This window comes from Armigeres subalbatus, chromosome 2, assembly GCF_024139115.2.
Source record: "Armigeres subalbatus isolate Guangzhou_Male chromosome 2, GZ_Asu_2, whole genome shotgun sequence".
NCBI classification, from domain to species: domain Eukaryota; kingdom Metazoa; phylum Arthropoda; class Insecta; order Diptera; family Culicidae; genus Armigeres; species Armigeres subalbatus.
Window position 1 is genome coordinate 238,102,539 of NC_085140.1, and position 17,933 is coordinate 238,120,471.

Genomic DNA, 17,933 nt, shown 5'->3' on the forward strand with positions numbered 1-17,933 from the left:
ACGATCGGCCGGTCGTCGTAATTTTGTTCTGGTTTGCGCGGGTGAGTGAATAAATCAGAAAGTGAAAGTTTCAGACAACGAGAGTGTTATTTCCCATCCCATAGATCGCATCACTTACCGAAGTGAATCCAGATAAATTATCCTTTGTAACTAAAACGATATCCTATGCCAAGACAATCGTGGAGATGCAGAGGTGTTCTCGGTCTCTAGTAGCAACGAGAGTCGGATTAACAATCCTCCCCTTCCTATATGACCGTAAGGACGTGGCCGGCGCCGTTATTGACTTTAGATATTTGAGCTCCCGAAACGTGTACATTGAGAATGGGTAGCTAGTCCCAAGCCCCATTTATTGTGTTCTCTGTACAATTTCGCAAGTTCTAGTCAATCACGGAGTAGCAACTACGAATTGTGCGGTCATAATGCTCATGCTCATGCTCAACTGTAAGAATTGTTTTTTTGTGTGAAGGTAAGCAACATTAATTTTTATTTTAAAACCTTGATTTGTTCAAAATTGAATAGAATCCGCTCTGGACATAGAGAATTGAATTTATTCTCGTTTTCAGTTACCTACTACAAGTTAGCAATGTACTTATGAGTCACAAATGACATCTCGATCGTGAAGGTTGCTGCTGGAAAAGTGAGTTTTTTTTTCGAAGGTGATGTACATAATATAACAGTGCACGTGCTCGATAATGAAAAATATAAAAATATGCAATATAAAATATGCAAGAATATCCCGAGTACGAAATGAAAATCCTTAAATGCATTTGAGTATAAGACATATACAATTACGAGCTACGGACAACAGGGTCACTTGATGTAATTTATAATTTTCCGGGCTTGGAGTCTCTCCCATCATGTCTATATTTTTGGGTAAGAAAAACTTGTAAAAGAGACCTGACAGACAATGAAAAGAACGAGCAAATGAAAATTTATTATTTGCCTGGAATTCCACAATTCCGTCATCGGAGTGCAAGTCATTTGACTTTGAAGCTAAATGAAATCCGTTCTCACTCGTTGCTAACAATAACAAATGAACATCATAAGCAGTTTTCTAAACGACCGCCTTTACAGCATTGATCGTGTTATGTTCGTTTTTCCCCGCTTGGAGCTACGCGGTGACTTTACCTAGGGGTATGATACAAAACGCATAAACCAGGCGATATTTTCATTTTGATCAATTTACTAAATTAATTTTGGACCACATTTTTTATAAATTTTCAGATCAATGTTAGGAAAAACTTGAATCTATAAAGCTTTTGCATGATTCGGACCTAGTGTCAAACTGTCGACAAAATAAATATGTAATCAAAAATGATTCGACTTGTTCTTGTGCATTATCAAAAATCAGTGTTTTCTTTTGTGATATCCAGTTCTTGATTTGCTAGTTATGAAATTATTTAAAGTAACCAAAGCTGGTGTCCCAAAACGGTGTGAGGTCTTCAGTTTATTCTAATCAACGAGACTAAGACGGTCATATTGGTGCTTATTGTTCAACATTGCACCAGAAGTAGCGAGACAAGCTAATGCCGTTGCGGAGGACCACCATAGCGTTGATTCAAGATCAGTTATACATTGTTTGTCACCTCTTATCCATAGAAAGCGATGTAAAGCTTTCCTCAGATCTTCCAGTAAAGGATATGTTTTGACAGGGACTGATATAATTTTTGCAAACAAACACTCGACCACCGACTTGAACACTTCCAGTTCCACATTATTTTTGTTAACAAGCTGACTTTTGCAATAAGCAGCGACAATATGGAAAAGTACATTAAATACAATTTTTGCTTTAAATTGATTTATTTCCGATAGGGTGATCTATGCGCTTCTCGATCCACCACCCCCTTAATGATTTATTTTCCAATCAAGTGATCGCACTGTTTGTGCTGCTGCGTATTGCATCAATGGGCGGTTCGCTCAGCCACATGCTATGCTGCTTTGCCCTGTTTATAGGCGTGCTACGCTGCTGTTGCTATTTATTACAACCCTTTCGTTGCGTCAAGATCAAGTTCAAATGGGCTGTGAATTTTCTCTACACGTATGTAACCCCCCTTGGCACTGCCTGGCAGGAAGGGGTATGACGAGGAGCAGATAGCCAAGAGTGCGTGCTCAGCGTCGCTGGTCATTTCGTTTGGCGAACCGCTGCTGAGTCGCTATTTTAGTGTTTCGCTCCTGCCACCGACCCGACCGACCGACCGGCTGTTTGATCGCATCGTGAAGTTTTCTCACGTTTAAGCAGCAACGGAACAGTCGGAAGTGAATTGATTGTATCGCTTCCCAGAGAGTTGGAATGCATGTATTGGTATAATTATTGCTGCGAGAATTTATGCTGTTCTTTGTTGAATGACCCGATGATGGATGTGCCGATTATGGGGAGCGCAGAGGGGGTCTGACATTCAATATGGGTGTCAGGTATCAGTTTATTGGAAGAATGTGGATATGAACGTGTTATCTTATCTCGGTCGAAATGCTAAGAATAGGTGCGTAGTCAGTAGCACGTTGAAGCCTTTCTCTTTCCTACAATAGGTTTTTGTTTAACAACACAATTGTCTGAGTGAATCACGATTGTCTCACAAGGCGAGTTGCCAAGTGTTGCTTGAAGTTCGAAGTAAGATGCGCGATTGTCCACTTCTATTTTTACTTACTGACTACAACCCTGACTGCCTGTTCTGTTATCGTTCAACTCGTTCCGAATAGACGTCACACGACGCAATTGGTAGTCACGGACAGTGCACCCGCAGTTAGATCACCAATTGTAAACATTTTCTTTTATTCATTCTCACAGAGCGTCACCGAGGGCCTGTCTGTGATTGATTCTAACGATAGTGTGCTGAATTCGGTTCAAAGAGGTGGAAAATTTGTTTCTAACAATAGTTTTTTTTTCTCTTTTATTGCAGGATGCCTTTCGATAATCAACCGGAATCAATAAACGCTGCAATTCGACGATGAGAGTTATTGGTCTTAAGAAAAAAAGAAGAAAATAATCCGGTTATAGAACAGACAATCTATAATGTGACCTGATTTCATTCAGAGTCCTTGACTTATGGTGTTTACAAATTGTGCTTAAGTTTGATCTTCCTGTGATAGGTTTTACGTATGTTTAGAAAGTTTTAATATATAGTACTCAGAATATTATTTTTATCAAGAATTTACCTCGACGTTTTAGTAGAAAATACGTTCATTCGCGTATAATGTGCCGTTGTTGTCAAAGGTAAGTAACTATTGATATAAAAGTATTCATTATAGTGTCAAATGGTTTTGACAAATCCAACCCGAAAACACCTTAGACCGGATCATGAATCGAGCTCGCCATCTACGGATTGGCAAACCTACGCCTTTGATCGCAAGGTTACTCTTGGGCGTCCTAGGCTATCCGAACTATACTTGAGTTAAGGACTTGAGATCTATAGTAACAAAAGATATTTTTTCGTTACTCAATGTTTCGTTATGTGTTCGACCATATGCAATACGTATCTTGGAAGCTTATAAGACATCGTAAGATAAATTTAGGATATTCTAGGTCATCCAAACTATACTAACTTCTATCGTAACACTGCTTCCCAGGCGGGCCCTGTCGCGCTCGTTTCCGCACACCAGTCCAACTATGGTTGCTTCTCGTTTCAGGCGGGTGTACAGTTCTGCCACCGACAATATACATGTCATCCGCGAAACAAATAAATTGACTGGATCTGTTGAAAATCGTACCCCGGCTGTTACACCCGGCTCCCCGCAGGACACCTTCTAGCGCAATGTTGAGCAACATGCACGAAAGTCCATCACCTTGTCTTAGTCCCCGGCGCGATTAGAACGAACTGGAGTGTTCGCCCGAAATCTTCACACAGTTTTGCACACCATCCACCGTTGCTTTGATCAGTCTGGTAATCTTCCCAGGGCAGCTGTTCACGTCCATAAAGAGCATTGGAAGTCTCGTCCATTTGAAGAGCATATTACCTTGTTTTCATTGTACATCGTGCTTAAACACTTCCACAAGACCAGCGGTTCTTAACCTTTTTCTCGTGAGGCACACCTTCAGACTTTTTCATTGCGTAAGGTACCCCCAAAGCTTTTTACTCTAGGAATTTAAGCAATTCTATGTTCAGAGATATGCAAAAGTGGATGTTTTGAGCCAATCAATTAATGAAATTGTTAAAATATGAGTCATGAATTATTGTTGTAGATTTAGAGGTATTTCGAATGTATTGAACTAGATCTTTTCAAAAGTTTGTCGTATGAACAATTTGTTTTGCTTTCACAAGTAGATGCAGTATAGTTTATGCATTGTATTGTGTCCATTTGTATTTTACTTTTACTTTAGTGGCAATGCTTTTTCATACGGATCCTTTCACCGATTTTTTTTTATAAATTTTGAGTAAAAAAGAGTGTTTCCCAACTTTTAAGTTAACATTTTCTTATTGAAAATGAGTAGAAATCCTACGAGAAAAAATATAGGGCAATTCTAAAAAAAAATGTGAATAAATAACTCTCTTAACTATTCATATGGCTTTTATACTTCTGAGCTGGGTTTGCAGAAATCGCTCTTATTAAATAACGAACGACGATTCTTCCTTCCGGAGGCATTCCCTGAGGAACTTCCGGAGGAACTCGCGGAGGAACTTCCGGAGGAATTCCTGGGGGAACTTCCGGAGGAATTCCCGGAGGAACTTCCGGAGGAATTCCCGGAGGAACTTCCGGAGGAATTCCCGGAGGAACTTCCGGAGCGATTCCCGGAGGAACTTCCGGAGCTATTCCCGGAGGAACTTCCGGAGCGATTCCCGGAGGAACTTCCGGAGGAATTCCCGGAGGAACTTCCGGAGGAATTTGGAGGAACTTCCGGAGGAATTCGGAGGAACTTCGGAGGAATTCCCGGGGGAACTTCCGGAGAAATTGCCGGGGGAACTTCCGGAGGAATTCGGAGGAACTTCCGGAGGAATTCCCGGGGGAACTTCCGGAGGAATTCCCGGAGGAACTTCCGGAGGAATTCGGAGGAACTTCCGGAGGAATTCGGAGGAACTTCCGGAGGAATTCCCGGAGGAACTTCCGGAGGAACTTCCGGAGGAATTCGGAGGAACTTCGGAGGAATTCCCGGAGGAACTTCCGGAGGAATTCGGAGGAACTTCGGAGGAATTCGGAGGAACTTCCGGAGGAATGGAGGAACTTCCGGAGGAATTCCCGGAGGAACTTCCGGAGGAATTCGGAGGAACTTCCGGAGGAATTCGGAGGAACTTCCGGAGGAATTGGAGGAACTTCCGGAGGAATTCAGGAGGAACTTCGGAGGAATTCCCGAGGAACTTCCGGAGGAATTCGGAGGAACTTCCGGAGGAATTCGGAGGAACTTCCGGAGGAATTCCGGAGGAACTTCGGAGGAATTCCCGGAGGAACTTCCGGAGGATTTCGGAGGAACTTCCGGAGGAACTTCTGGAGGAATTCCGGAGGAACTTCCGGAGGAATTCCTGGAGGAACTTCGGAGGAACTTCCGGGGAATTCCCGGAGGAACTTCCGGAGGAATTTGGAGGAACTTCCGGAGGAATTCGGAGGAACTTCCGGAGGAATTCCTGGAGGAACTTCGGAGGAATTCGGAGGAACTTCCGGAGGAATTCGGAGGAACTTCCGGAGGAATTCCTGGAGGAAGTTTTGGAGGAATTTCTGGAAGAACTTTGAGAGGAATTTTAGGAGGAACTTCTGGAGGAATTCCCGGAGGAACTTCCGGAGGAATTCGGAGGAACTTCCGGAGGAACTTCCGGGAATTCGGAGGAATTCCCGGAGGAACTTCCGGAGGAATTCCCGGAGGAACTTCCGGAGGAATTCCCGGAGGAACTTCCGGAGGAATTCCCGGAGGAACTTCCGGAGGAATTCCCGGAGCAACTTCCGGAGCGATTCCCGGAGGAACTTCCGGAGCGATTCCCGGAGGAACTTCCGGAGCTATTCCCGGAGGAACTTCCAGAGCGATTCCCGGAGGAACTTCCGGAGGAATTCCCGGAGGAACTTCCGGAGGAATTCCTGGAGGAATTCCCGAAGGAATTCCCGGAAGAATTCTCCGAGGGATTCCCGGAGGAATTCTCCGAGGGATTCCCGGAGGAACTTCCGGAGGAAGTTCAGGAGGCATTCCCGGAGGAACTTCCGGAGGAATTCCCGGAGGAACTTCCGGAGGAATTCCCGGAGGAATTCCTGAAGGAACTTCCGGGAGAATTCCCGAAGGAACTTTCGGAGGAAAGAAAGGAAAGGAACTAAAATTGCAAAAACAGCCCTTGCTTTCTTGATTCGTGCGCCTGTGCGAATCTTGGTACCGCCGTCTGGCGCCATTTGGCTACCAAGATATTGGAAGCTTTCAACATTCTCCACTGGTCGGCTACTGTGAAACTGGAAGGGGCCACCGTGTTTACATCCAACGATTTGGTTTTGTTGACTTCGATAACTAAGCCTCCCGAAGAGGAGCGCTCGGCTAGGTCGTTGAGCTTACTCTGCATATCAGAGCACAGTTGAGCGTCGTCGTTTGTCATTTTCCAGTCCTTTTATTTATTGTTGTTCTATTTAAAAATATTTCCTTCTTACTCTCCGAATTACAATACCTATCTGAAGAAACTTATTTTGATATTCTAATGCGATCACTTGTCTTGTCCATCCTTTTATCGTGATACTTGATTAATTCAAACAATATTGTCATTTTTATTTCAGCTGTTGGGAGGATTTTTACTGGAACTGCATTGAAGAACGCTTCTGTTATGACGAAACTATAGGTAAGTCGTTAGAAGTATAAAAACGTATAGTAGCTCACTCACAAGGGGTAAAACGTGGATTGAAGTTTCAAATTGCTGGTGAATATTACTTTGGAATGTCCACAAATTACGCACGCTTGAAAGGGGTGGGGGGTTTTCGTAAGGTTCATACGAAATTTTCAGATGCTATAGAAGAAGTGTGCCTTAGGCTTAGAGGGTAGAGTGTTAAAAATGACAAATCTTAGCACGACGTAATTAGCATGTCATTAGTGACAGCAATTTTCCTTGTTTTGTCATTCTTTTGTCAAACGTATGTAAAGCTTAGTCTTAGACTAATTAATATTTACTTAGTTGATTACTTCGTGACTGTTTAGAATCAGCGAGACTGTATAATCAGTCGATTGAAACTTGAGCATTCGCTTCAGTAACTCCACTTACAGTAACACGCATGGACAATAGGGTGGCTCAAAAAACACTTTTTCAAATTTTTTGATGGGCCGCCGTCTTATTCGGTTCTATTTGATGCCCTGATGCTCAAGACAAAATTTCAGCCAAATCGGTCAACGTTTGAGCGATGCTGAACTCGTTTTAAGTTTATATGGAAAAATGTATGCAGAAACTTCCAAAAACAGTGATTTGCAGTAGGACGGCACTATTTACGATCAAGAACCATGAAACTCATCCAGTTCTTGTAGAATTAAATACAGAATGTTATGCTGAAAACCGCGAGAAGATTAGAGTTTATTAGGCAAAGATATTAGCATTTTACTGGAGTGTTGTAGGGGTGAATTTATTTCTTTTCAAAGGTAAAAGAAACGAAATTTGCTCAAACCCCACTTCAGAGAAATACTAATAACTTAGCCGGGCAAACTCTAATCTTCTCGCGGTTTTCTGCATAACATTCTGTATTAAATTCTTCAAGATCTGAATGAGTATCATAGTTCTTCATCGTAAGTTGTGCCGTCCAACTACAATTCACTGTTTTTGGATGTTTCTGCATACATTTTTGCATATAAACTTCCAATGAGTTTAGCACCGCCCAAACGTTGACCGATTTGGCTGAAATTTTGTACTGAGCATCAAGGCATCAAATAGAACCGAATAAGAGGGCGGCCCATCTAAAAAATTGAAAAAAGTTTTTCCCATACTAATTTGAGCCACCCTATTGGACAATCTAACTTCATTCATGAGTTCATTTTAACGTTCAGTACCTAACTCTGAGCTTAGATTCTGTTTTACGATTCACAATATTCGCTTTTGCTTATTATTGATATGGAAAATAACGTGGTTCAAAGTAAAACATTCAAACATCATTCATATCTGAAAAAAAATGGTTATGCGTTGCTGAAAAATGCATGGAGGCAAAACGCCTCCGCTATTATCTTCTCAGCACCTCACTGAACGTGGAGGCGCGCGGTACATCGTAGGTAAGGGTGGCAAGAGCAAATTCAATTTTTCATTCGTTCTTGTCAAATATTTTGACTCTGTTGGCATAAATTTTCTAAATTTTAGGCTTAGAGTTGTTAAGTTATACCAACCATGACAAGTATGATGGAATGAAATAACTTTAATCCTAGGTTTTCGTATGTCCGAAATTCACCCTGTTCAGATTAAATTCAGAATAAATTCTGGATTTCCCAACGGTATCATGAGATTTTTGAGCACAGTCTTATGATTAAAATAGAAATCATTGAATTCTGAGAGAATATGTTGATTTAGCAGTGAAGTTAAAGATTTCGAATAAAATCTTAAAATCTTTAAGAAACTCCTGTCACTCCAAAGAACTTAAGGGACCCCAGGTTTGATTTGAAAGAAACCTCATAAATTCACGTATCACCCCAATGACGTATTTTTTTTATTGAAGCATTTTTTAAATGTTCCTGTGAGTTACTTAAGCCAATAAAACAATCTCGTTCATCGGCTGTATTGCCATCGTGCCGTGCTTGACTACCTGCTGGAACATATATCAGCACTCCCCAAAAATCAAATAGGAAGCATACTTTATATTCATACTGGTAACGTTGACCCCGTGCTCTTATTTTACCGACTCGAAATATGCTTGCCCAATCGGAGGCTGGGTAGCAGTTGGCTTGATTGAATTTGCTTTGTTATTCAATTATTGATTCAAGAATGCCGATCATGAATCCGTCGGGAAATCGATATCGCTGTACATTCATACTTTAGTGCACTTTCTGATGATAAGCTATCCGAACGGTGAACTGTTGAAGGTGATGTTTTGAATAATTTCATTCTTTTTGTACCGATTGAATAGTGAAAACATTTGCATAATTTAGAATGAATCGTGCCATGTTCACCGAAGCGCAAAATGCCCGAACCAATATTTACCACATTAGCCATCGAACAACACAACGCAAAGGTCCATATGGCTGTGGTTTTGTTTTGACGGCTGGTGCTTCATAACCCGACCGATTGGTTTGGGGTCCACGAAAAACTAATTTAGCGAATCAATTAGATTCACGTTAACTGAGGCGCTAACAATAATCATGGATCCAGGATATTTGCAATTGCGTTTCGGCGAATTCATCCGTATCCGATGCAGTGTGATGATAGGTCGAGTTCTGAGGCTTATGTGAGGCTTCGAATGCGCTATTCGAAATGAGGCAGAGGTTTGCGGCAGTTTGTGGAAATTCGAATGCATTGGTTGGGATTCATCTGTAGGTGTCGGTTACGGTGTATGTGAGGCTGCATCAGCATTTCACAGAATGTAGTTTGATATGACTTTGAGTAAAGTTCTACGAATAATTCCTTTTTTGATTGGTGTTATAAATTGGTTTGAATTTCCATATTTGATGAAACTTCCAATTACAGCTAACTTCCACTTTTATTCATAAGCAATCAATGATGTGGTGCACAGAAATGACATGTCCAGTTTTGATGCAGTACGAGGGGGCGATTATTTGGTGTATAATTTAGTGTAGAACATTGGTGTTGGCATCGAGAATTATTATTAGACAATACTGTAACAATCGACAAAAGTAGACATAGGAGAAATGAAACGATAAAGTTTGTGATATGCATGAGTATGGAAATCTAAATGATTTTCCGAAATTTTTAGAACTACCTTTCTGATTTTACCTAATTAGTTTAAGGACAAGCTTCCCGGAATCCAAAACTAAATGCACTTGCGTTTTCAAGGGCACCTCATTCAAAATTGGAGCCACGCACTACTGTAATTTTTAATATTCCAGCTTTGCTGCGTCGTAGCATGCATGGAATAATAAATATGACGATTGTGCGTGGCTTTCGCTTCGAATTGGGTGCTCTTGAAAACGCGAGTGCATTTAGTTTTGGATTCTGGGAGGCTTGTCCTTAAAAGAACTAACAATTTGGAGGTGATTCATAAGCAAAATCGCATTTTTTTTTTAAATATGCGATCATGGGCAGAAGAGTGGATAAATTGAGAGTTGGTTAAAAATAAAACAATTTTCCTGAAAAAATCAAAAGACCTGTTGCAATTTTCATGTGAAAACTTTTCACGTGAAAACAGTAGGCGAGGTGTCGTGACAACTTCTCAAATTTTGTACTCAAACGATAATAAACACAGAATTTTCGTTTAAACATTAATCTCCACTAATATCAGCTAATTGTCAAATGTCCCTTTATATCTTCTATTTGGCGTTATGGTTTCATGGTAGTAAGGAAAAAGAGTTCAAATTTACCGGTAAATGCTTCAAATCAAGATACGATTTTCAAACGATTCTCTAATCGCTGGCGAGTTTTTATCACTTGATAATTTAAAAGTAAGATCGCGGGTGAGTTTTGTCCATCCTCGATTTTTTGAAAATTTGATATTTCTCATCCCTGTAACTTCATACCTTTCAAACGCAACGGCCGTTCGTTATCAAATTCAACTAGAATTTGTCTCGTCTCCATTCAGCACGGTCCATGGCTGTACGTCACCAGCCACGCAGTCTACGTAAATCGTCATCCACCTGAATCCTGATCGATCCACCTTGCTCACTGCGCACTCCGCCTTCTTGTGCCCGTCGGATCGTTTTCGAGAGCCATTTTCACCGACATTCTGGCTACGTACCCGGCTCACCGCACTTTCTTCAGATTTGATCGATGGCTGGTTCTTCCAACAGCTGATGCAACTTGTGATTCATTCGCCTTCTTCTCGTACCGTTTGCCATCTGCACCTCACCATAGATGGTAAGCAGCACTTTCATTTCGAAAACTCCAAGTGCGCGTTGGTCCACCACAAGCATCGTCCAGGTCTCGTGTCCGTAGAGGACTATCGGTCTAATGAACGGATCGTTTTGCGGAGTTCAAAATATGTACGGTTTCCAGTTACGATGCGCCTCCGAATTTCACTGCTGGTTATCGGAGGCCACCAGTGAGACTAAGTACACGAGTTCTTCAACCACATCGATTTCGTCACCACCGTTACGAACTCGTGGTGAGTCTCTCGTGAACCTCTTTCAATCGTATACTTCGTCTTCGACGTGTCGAAGACTAGTCCGAACCGCTTAGCTTCGTACTTCAGTATGACGTAGGCTTCCTCCATCTTCTCAAAGTAACGTGAACATGACCGTACAATTCGTAATTGCTATTCAGTGATTGACTAGAACTTGTACAGAGAACCAAAATGAATGGGACTTGGGGTAAACTACCCATTCTCAATGTACACGTTTCGGAAGCTCAAATAATTTCAGTCAATAACGGCGCCGGCCACGTCTTCTCGTTCATATAGGAAAGGAAGGATTGTTAGTTCAACTCTCGTTGCTATTCTGCATCTCCACGATTGTTTTGGGATAGGTAATTGTGTTAGTTACACAGGATAATTTATCTGGATTCGCTTCGATAATTATGCGATTTATGGCATGGGATATAATTATGCGAATTTAAAATATTCTATTCACTTCCTTTCTATCGAACCGGCGCACAGTGGTGTTTTTTTTTAATTTTACACATATATTGAATTAAAAATTTTAAGTTTGTTGCTTAAAAAATATTTTTTGGTGATTTGCTAAGGTTGATGCTCATGCTGAAAAGCGCCTTCCTAACAAATATGTATGAAAAAAGGAAATTTGACTCAACTTTTTTCGGTAAAGATTCGGAACGATCTGGTATCATGTATTAAAATTTTTTTTTGTCTACTTCCCGGATTTTTGCGTTTTTCGCGAATTTCGCGGATTTACTAGCTTCGTATTTTTACCAGTCGCGAAAATCGCGGTTCCTTTAAATGTTGTCCTGAAAATCGCGGTTTTGGTTATGCTTACACTCTTTTGAAAATTTTCTGGAAACTGTTGGATAAATTAAAAATGTTAATGTTTTTATATGAGTGTATGGGTATGGGATCCAAAAACGTTATTTTCTAATAATATTTTAACTAAATTGTAATTTTGGATTTCCGGGACGCCAATTTGTGTTTAGTAGCTAGTTTTAAGTTTAGCACTAGCAGACCCGACGAACTTCGTTTCGCCTAAAATTGATTAGTTCTCGAGTTATGCAGAAATTTCGGTTTCATTTGTATGGAAGCCCCCCTTTTCAAAGGAGGGGGGTCTCGAACCATCTTAAGAACCTTCCCCGACCCCAAAAACCTCTGCATATAAATTTTTACGCCGATCGGTTCAGTAGTTTCGGAGTCTATAAGGTTCAGACAGACAGAAATTCATTTTTATGTATATAGATTTCCAATATTATTGACAGTGGTTCACATCAATGTTGTTGCGAAAATCGCGGATTATGATTCAATGTTGGGGAACGACACTTAGTCTATTTTGCTTTTCAAGGGTGTTATTGTCCGGATTAAACGTATTGAAATTTGCACCAAGGACCGCCAGAACTGAGCTAATAAGGGAGGATCCATTAATTACGTAACGCAAAACTTGGCCATTTTCAATCCCCCTCCCCCCTATGTCACACTTTTTGTACGAAGCATCTGAAAATTTAGTATGAATCGTCACACTCCAGGCAACCCCCTCCACTCTCTAAGCGTTACGTTATTTATGGATGTTCCCAAGCATGCTGGTCGTCGTACGTAATCTAACTGGTCTTCCGATCTTCAGCTGTATCCAGTTCTGCTCCATAGAGACTCCTACTACTCTAGGCTCCTTATTCCAACCAATTATAGCTTGGATATATTTTTATTCGGTTTAAATCGTTTCTGACATTGCGTGGTCCAAAATTCATCTTTGTTTTCGTGTCTTCGTTTTCTCGTGCCAGAGGCCCAGAGCACATTACAGAAATTAGGACTCCATGGAAAATCACGGTTGGTTGCAAATTCGAGGATCCACTGCTCGTGATAGATGCAATCCCTCCGACTGAGTACTTCACAGGGAGCAGAATCACGCAAATTCTCTGCTCTAATACCAACGGTGCAGTAATAAAAGCTCCTGCAGTCATTTCAGTCCGCCACTGCATCTTCAAGGCGTTGTTGTGTATTTTAGGACCTCTCTGGACAATCACTTCAGAAAAAGAGTCCATAAGAAATCTAATTCTCTGGGTTTCTAAATAGCCAACAGATTTTAAGTTATTACTGTGCAAGATTATCATTACCTAATTTATGATTTATGTGTGATCAAACGCCACCTGAACAACCAACAAGAATCGTCCTCTATTCTAATCACGCTATTGTAGGCATCGAAACACTTCAATTATCTGTGAAATAGCCATCACGAATTTTGGCTGAATTTAAACATTAGTTTTACAGTAGTAGGCTATTTTGCGAGTTCATTCCTGCTTCATTTGTTGGCATCGCATAATCCTACAAACAATCTCAAATGAAATCGGATTATCTGTCAAACAGAGCTTGTTTTCACAAATTACGTCACAATGAATTACAAAATAAACTCGCTTGAAAATCGTGCACATCGCATATACTAACGTGCAACGTTGGATAAGAAGTACACATCGCCTCCACTTATGTACGTAAAAAGCATTTTTGCGACGAATAAGTCATTTATACAACACGGCAGACTACGGTGGGCTGGTCACGTTGTTCTTATGCCGGAAGAACGTCAAGCGAAGATAATATTTAGTAGAGAACTCGGAAAAGGCCGCAGGCTTCGTGGAAGGCCGCATACACGATGCATTTTTGCAGTTGAAGAGGACCTGAGGGTGCTCAATGTTCAGGGCGACTGGAAGCGATTGGCCCAGGATCGAGTCCAGTGGAGAAGGATACTCCATTCGGCGTAGGTTCATCGAAGAGCTGTAGCCCATCATGTATCAAGTAAGTCATGGAGAGCTTCCACTACTGGACTACGTCGGCATGAACGGATCTGAGCAGTCTAAAGAACCAGCAAATAGTCTTTCGGCTCCGAACCGGACACACGCGGCTCTCACACAACTTTGGGGTGAGCCTCTTCCGGACTATTTACGACGTTAGCGAGGTCCACTACACTGTGAAACATTATGTGTGCCGATGCCCCAAATTCCAGGTTCCTAGGGATACCTGCCAGCATCTGGGACGCGCATCACTGCGCTAAATTAGGACCCCTAATCTGTTTACTTAAAGATGGGGCGTATACAGGAACATCTAATCAAAATGGCTTCATGGGCTCGGTATAAAACCGTTGAATCAAGACGCTCGTGTTTTCCTTGAATTTTCCCAAGGTTGTAAGTCACCACCCTCAGGAAACCCGGGAACCTTAACCCGGCTTTTTAGCCCTTTTTTTCTCAATATGTATATATGTATATAATTTATAAATTATTTAATCTTAAAAAAGTTTATCGTTTAAAAGTAACAGTATTAAAATTTTGTACTGGAATGTGTTTCTAAGTGGTAGCGGGCATTATTTTTGCTGGTCGCGGTTTTGTTTTTGCTGTCGCGGATTCCATTTTGTTAGTCGCGGATTTTGCGGATTGGAATGTGCTCAGTTTGTAACTCAGTTTGTTGGTGTGGTGAATTGCGCCTAATTGCGCCAAAGCTGGAAATTGACTTCTTTAATGTTACAATGAGAGCACTGCACTATGGTCCAGGATACAGATTTACGCGGAAAGATGAATTTTACGCCAAAACTATATTTTTAAGAAAAAACTGTTGGATCAGTTCAGTGCGTGATCTCTCTTGTTTCGGACAGCAGAACGATTGCGCGGTCGGACGAATTATTGTGTTCTGCATTGCGCGGCCGGTAATAAAATTTATCAGTTCTGTTCTCCTACTTTGTATCTTCCTCTATATTTCTCATGTTCTAGCAATCGCTAGAACTGGAAATGGACTTTCATAAGGTTTCCATTTTTATTCCTATACCTTCAACTTGAGTATTCTAACAGTAATCTGCTAGAATTGGAAATGAGCTATAGAGCTCGTTTCCTACATCCAATTAGAAATTCCATTAGTTACCTTCTCCTATCTATCACATTATTGGCAGCTCGTTAACCAAGACGGACCTCTGCCCCTCCAACCTAACCCAGAAATTCCAACAAATTCCGCATGAACTCGTGGCAAGTGCAGAGGTATATTCGGCTTGCAGCGGGCGAGCGATTGCATCATCATTTCCTCCCCTTCCCTACATTGACTTGCATTCTGACGTGGCAGGCGCCAGTATGACCTAACAAATGAGATCACCAGTACTTGTACATTGAAGATGTGTGCTAGTCCCAAGCAAACATCTGTTGGTTCCCTGTGCAAGAACAGCTGATCTGGTCATAATGGAGTAGCAACTACGAGCAGTCAATCAAGCTCAAGCTCAAGCTCAAAACTATATTTTTAAGAAAAAACTGTTGTTCTACAAAATTGTTCGAAATAGTAAGGCCATCATTATGGTTTTACCAAAAAATAGGGTGGCCCATAATATAAAAAAAATTAGAAAATATTTTTTTCATTTCTCTGAATATTGACATGTTATGTTCTACAAAGTTGAATAAGCTGTTATTCCAATCAATTTTGCTAAAAAAACTTTTTCTGTAGCTCTTAAGTTGGCTGATTTAGAGCAATTTTACCTAATTGGATTAGGGTGTACCTCACAAAAACAGTATTTTTTATCTCCTTTTTTTGTTTTACATTTCTCGAAAAAGTCGTCTTCAGGTGACTTTTAGAGCTCAAAAAAAATGCAATTTATTTTTCATTTCTCACGAATGTCAGCTTCTGAAGACTTGAGGCTTTTCAAAACGCGTGTTTTGCTATAAGAATATCGTCTGTATCTTCTTCCGTTGTTGAGTTATAATAATTTATTTGAAAAAGCATGATTTTAGTAAAATTGATAAAACTTGAGATAAAAAAATAACATATCCCCAATTTTTTGACATAATGAAGAATATTAATTTCTCTTTCAAATGCCGTGTAAATATATTTTTTTGGTCTGCCCTAACCGGAGATATCAACTTATGAAAAAAATGTAATTTTGACAGAAAAACGATTATAACTTTTGATCGGAAAAAGATATTGAGCATATTTACCCATAAAAAGTTGCATTTTTTTGAGTTCTAAAAGTCACCTGAAGACGACTTTTTCGAGAAATGTAAAACAAAAAAAGTAGATCAAAAATACAGTTTTTTTGAGGTACACCCTAATCCAATTAGGTAAAATTGCTCTAAATCAGCCAACTTAAGAGCTACAGAAAAAGTTTTTTTGGCAAAATTGATTGAAATAAGCTACGCTACAACTTTGTAGAACATATCATGTCAATATTCTGAGAAATAAAAAAAATATTTTCTAATTTTTTTTATATGATGGGCCACCCTATTTTTTGGTAGAACCATAATGATGGCCTCACTATTTCGAACAATTTTGTAGAACAACAGTTTTTTCTAAAAAATATAGTTTTGGCGTAAAATGCATCTTTCCGCGTAAATCTGTATCCTGGACCATAGTGCACTGTTACTGCTTTTGATCCTAAGGTTTAGACTTTCGGAAATACTTAAGTAGCATAGCATATGTTAGATTACAATTCTAACCTCAAAATGAATGACCACCTCAAAAAAAAAATGAACCTAACCTCAAAGTGATCCAAAATTACTCTTTGGTAAAACATTTTGTTTTGTTTTGTCTCAAATATGACCAATAGAGTGGCCCAGCCTTATATGGGGAGAAAAAAAAGTTGGCGAATTCTACGGCCCCCCCCCAGGATTGTGCCTTTGGGTAAGAAAATAAATCTCTGAAAATTTCAGCTCAATCGCTTGTTGCATAAGCTGGCGCAATTGATTTGAAGTTTGTATGGTGGTTTCAGGTAGAGACGCATAGTGGCTAGAAATCGTACGTACTTTGGACTCCGCAAGACGCTCTGATCGAATTGAGTTCGCCGCCGTAACAAACTGACAATCTACAAAACGCTCATTAGACCGGTAGTCCTCTACGGACACGAAACCTGGACGATGCTCGTGGGGGACCAACGCGCACTTGGAGTTTTCGAAAGGAAAGTGCTGCTTACCATCTATGGTGGGGTGCAGATGGCAGAAGGTACGTGGAGGAGGCGAATGAACCACGAGCTGCATGAGCTGCTGGGAGAACCATCCATCGTTCACACCTCGAAAATCGGACGACTTCGGTGGGCCGGGCACGTAGCCAGAATGTCGGACAGTAACCCGGTGAAAATGGTTCTCGACAACGATCCGACGGGCACAAGAAGGCGAGGTGCGCAGCGGGCAAGGTGGATCGATCAGGTGGAAGATGATTTGCGGACCCTCCGTAGACTGCGTGGTTGGCGACGTGTAGCCATGGACCGAGCTGAATGGAGAAGACTCTTATATACCGCACAGGCCACTTCGGCCTTAGTCTAAATAATAAATCTATATACATAAAACCCAGATTAATCCACCTACAGTGAGATCTTGACCCTTCCTTAGTTAAGAGGAATTTTTTTCCAGACTCCAGTATTTAAAACGAGATAAAACTACTCAGCTTCCCACGGCGATTTACCGTAATTGCCTACCCAAAGGCGGATGTCATGGGTTGAGTGACAACTCAACGAATGATAACGTACTGTACTTCATGCTGCCTATCTATAAGGCGCTCGTCGGATTAAATAACTATTGTGACATGGTTAGTAACAATCGTAACGCTGGTTGCATATGTTGTACTCGTAATTTACAGAGACCTCGATATTAATTAATCCAGAACTAACTAAATCATTCATTGATCTGAGCGAAACTCAATAGCGTTCAATAATAACATATATTTCGCCTTATGGATTCCTAATTTGGTAAAACTAAACTTGTTCAATACCTTAAAAATGAGCGAGATTTTTATGGAAGTATATTTCAGAATTTGCACACATACGCACACATACATGCATACAAGTGGTCTATTAGTGTCTC

General features: G+C 40.8%; 1 protein-coding gene across 3 annotated transcripts in view; it reads left to right on the forward strand.

The window, feature by feature from the left end:
• The window catches only part of LOC134211973 (uncharacterized), a 106,923-nt gene that overhangs the window by 58,738 nt on the left and 30,252 nt on the right, over nucleotides 1–17,933 (forward strand). For 2 of the 3 annotated variants that reach the window (XM_062689405.1, XM_062689406.1), the window contains exons 2-3: nucleotides 3,088–3,211; nucleotides 6,673–6,734. In XM_062689405.1, the coding sequence (XP_062545389.1) occupies nucleotides 3,192–3,211; nucleotides 6,673–6,734 (82 nt within the window). In that variant the 5' untranslated portion in view covers nucleotides 3,088–3,191. Of the gene's footprint in view, nucleotides 1–2,897; nucleotides 3,212–6,672; nucleotides 6,735–17,933 lie in introns of all 3 variants that reach the window. The other variant, XM_062689404.1, reaches the window with a different exon arrangement.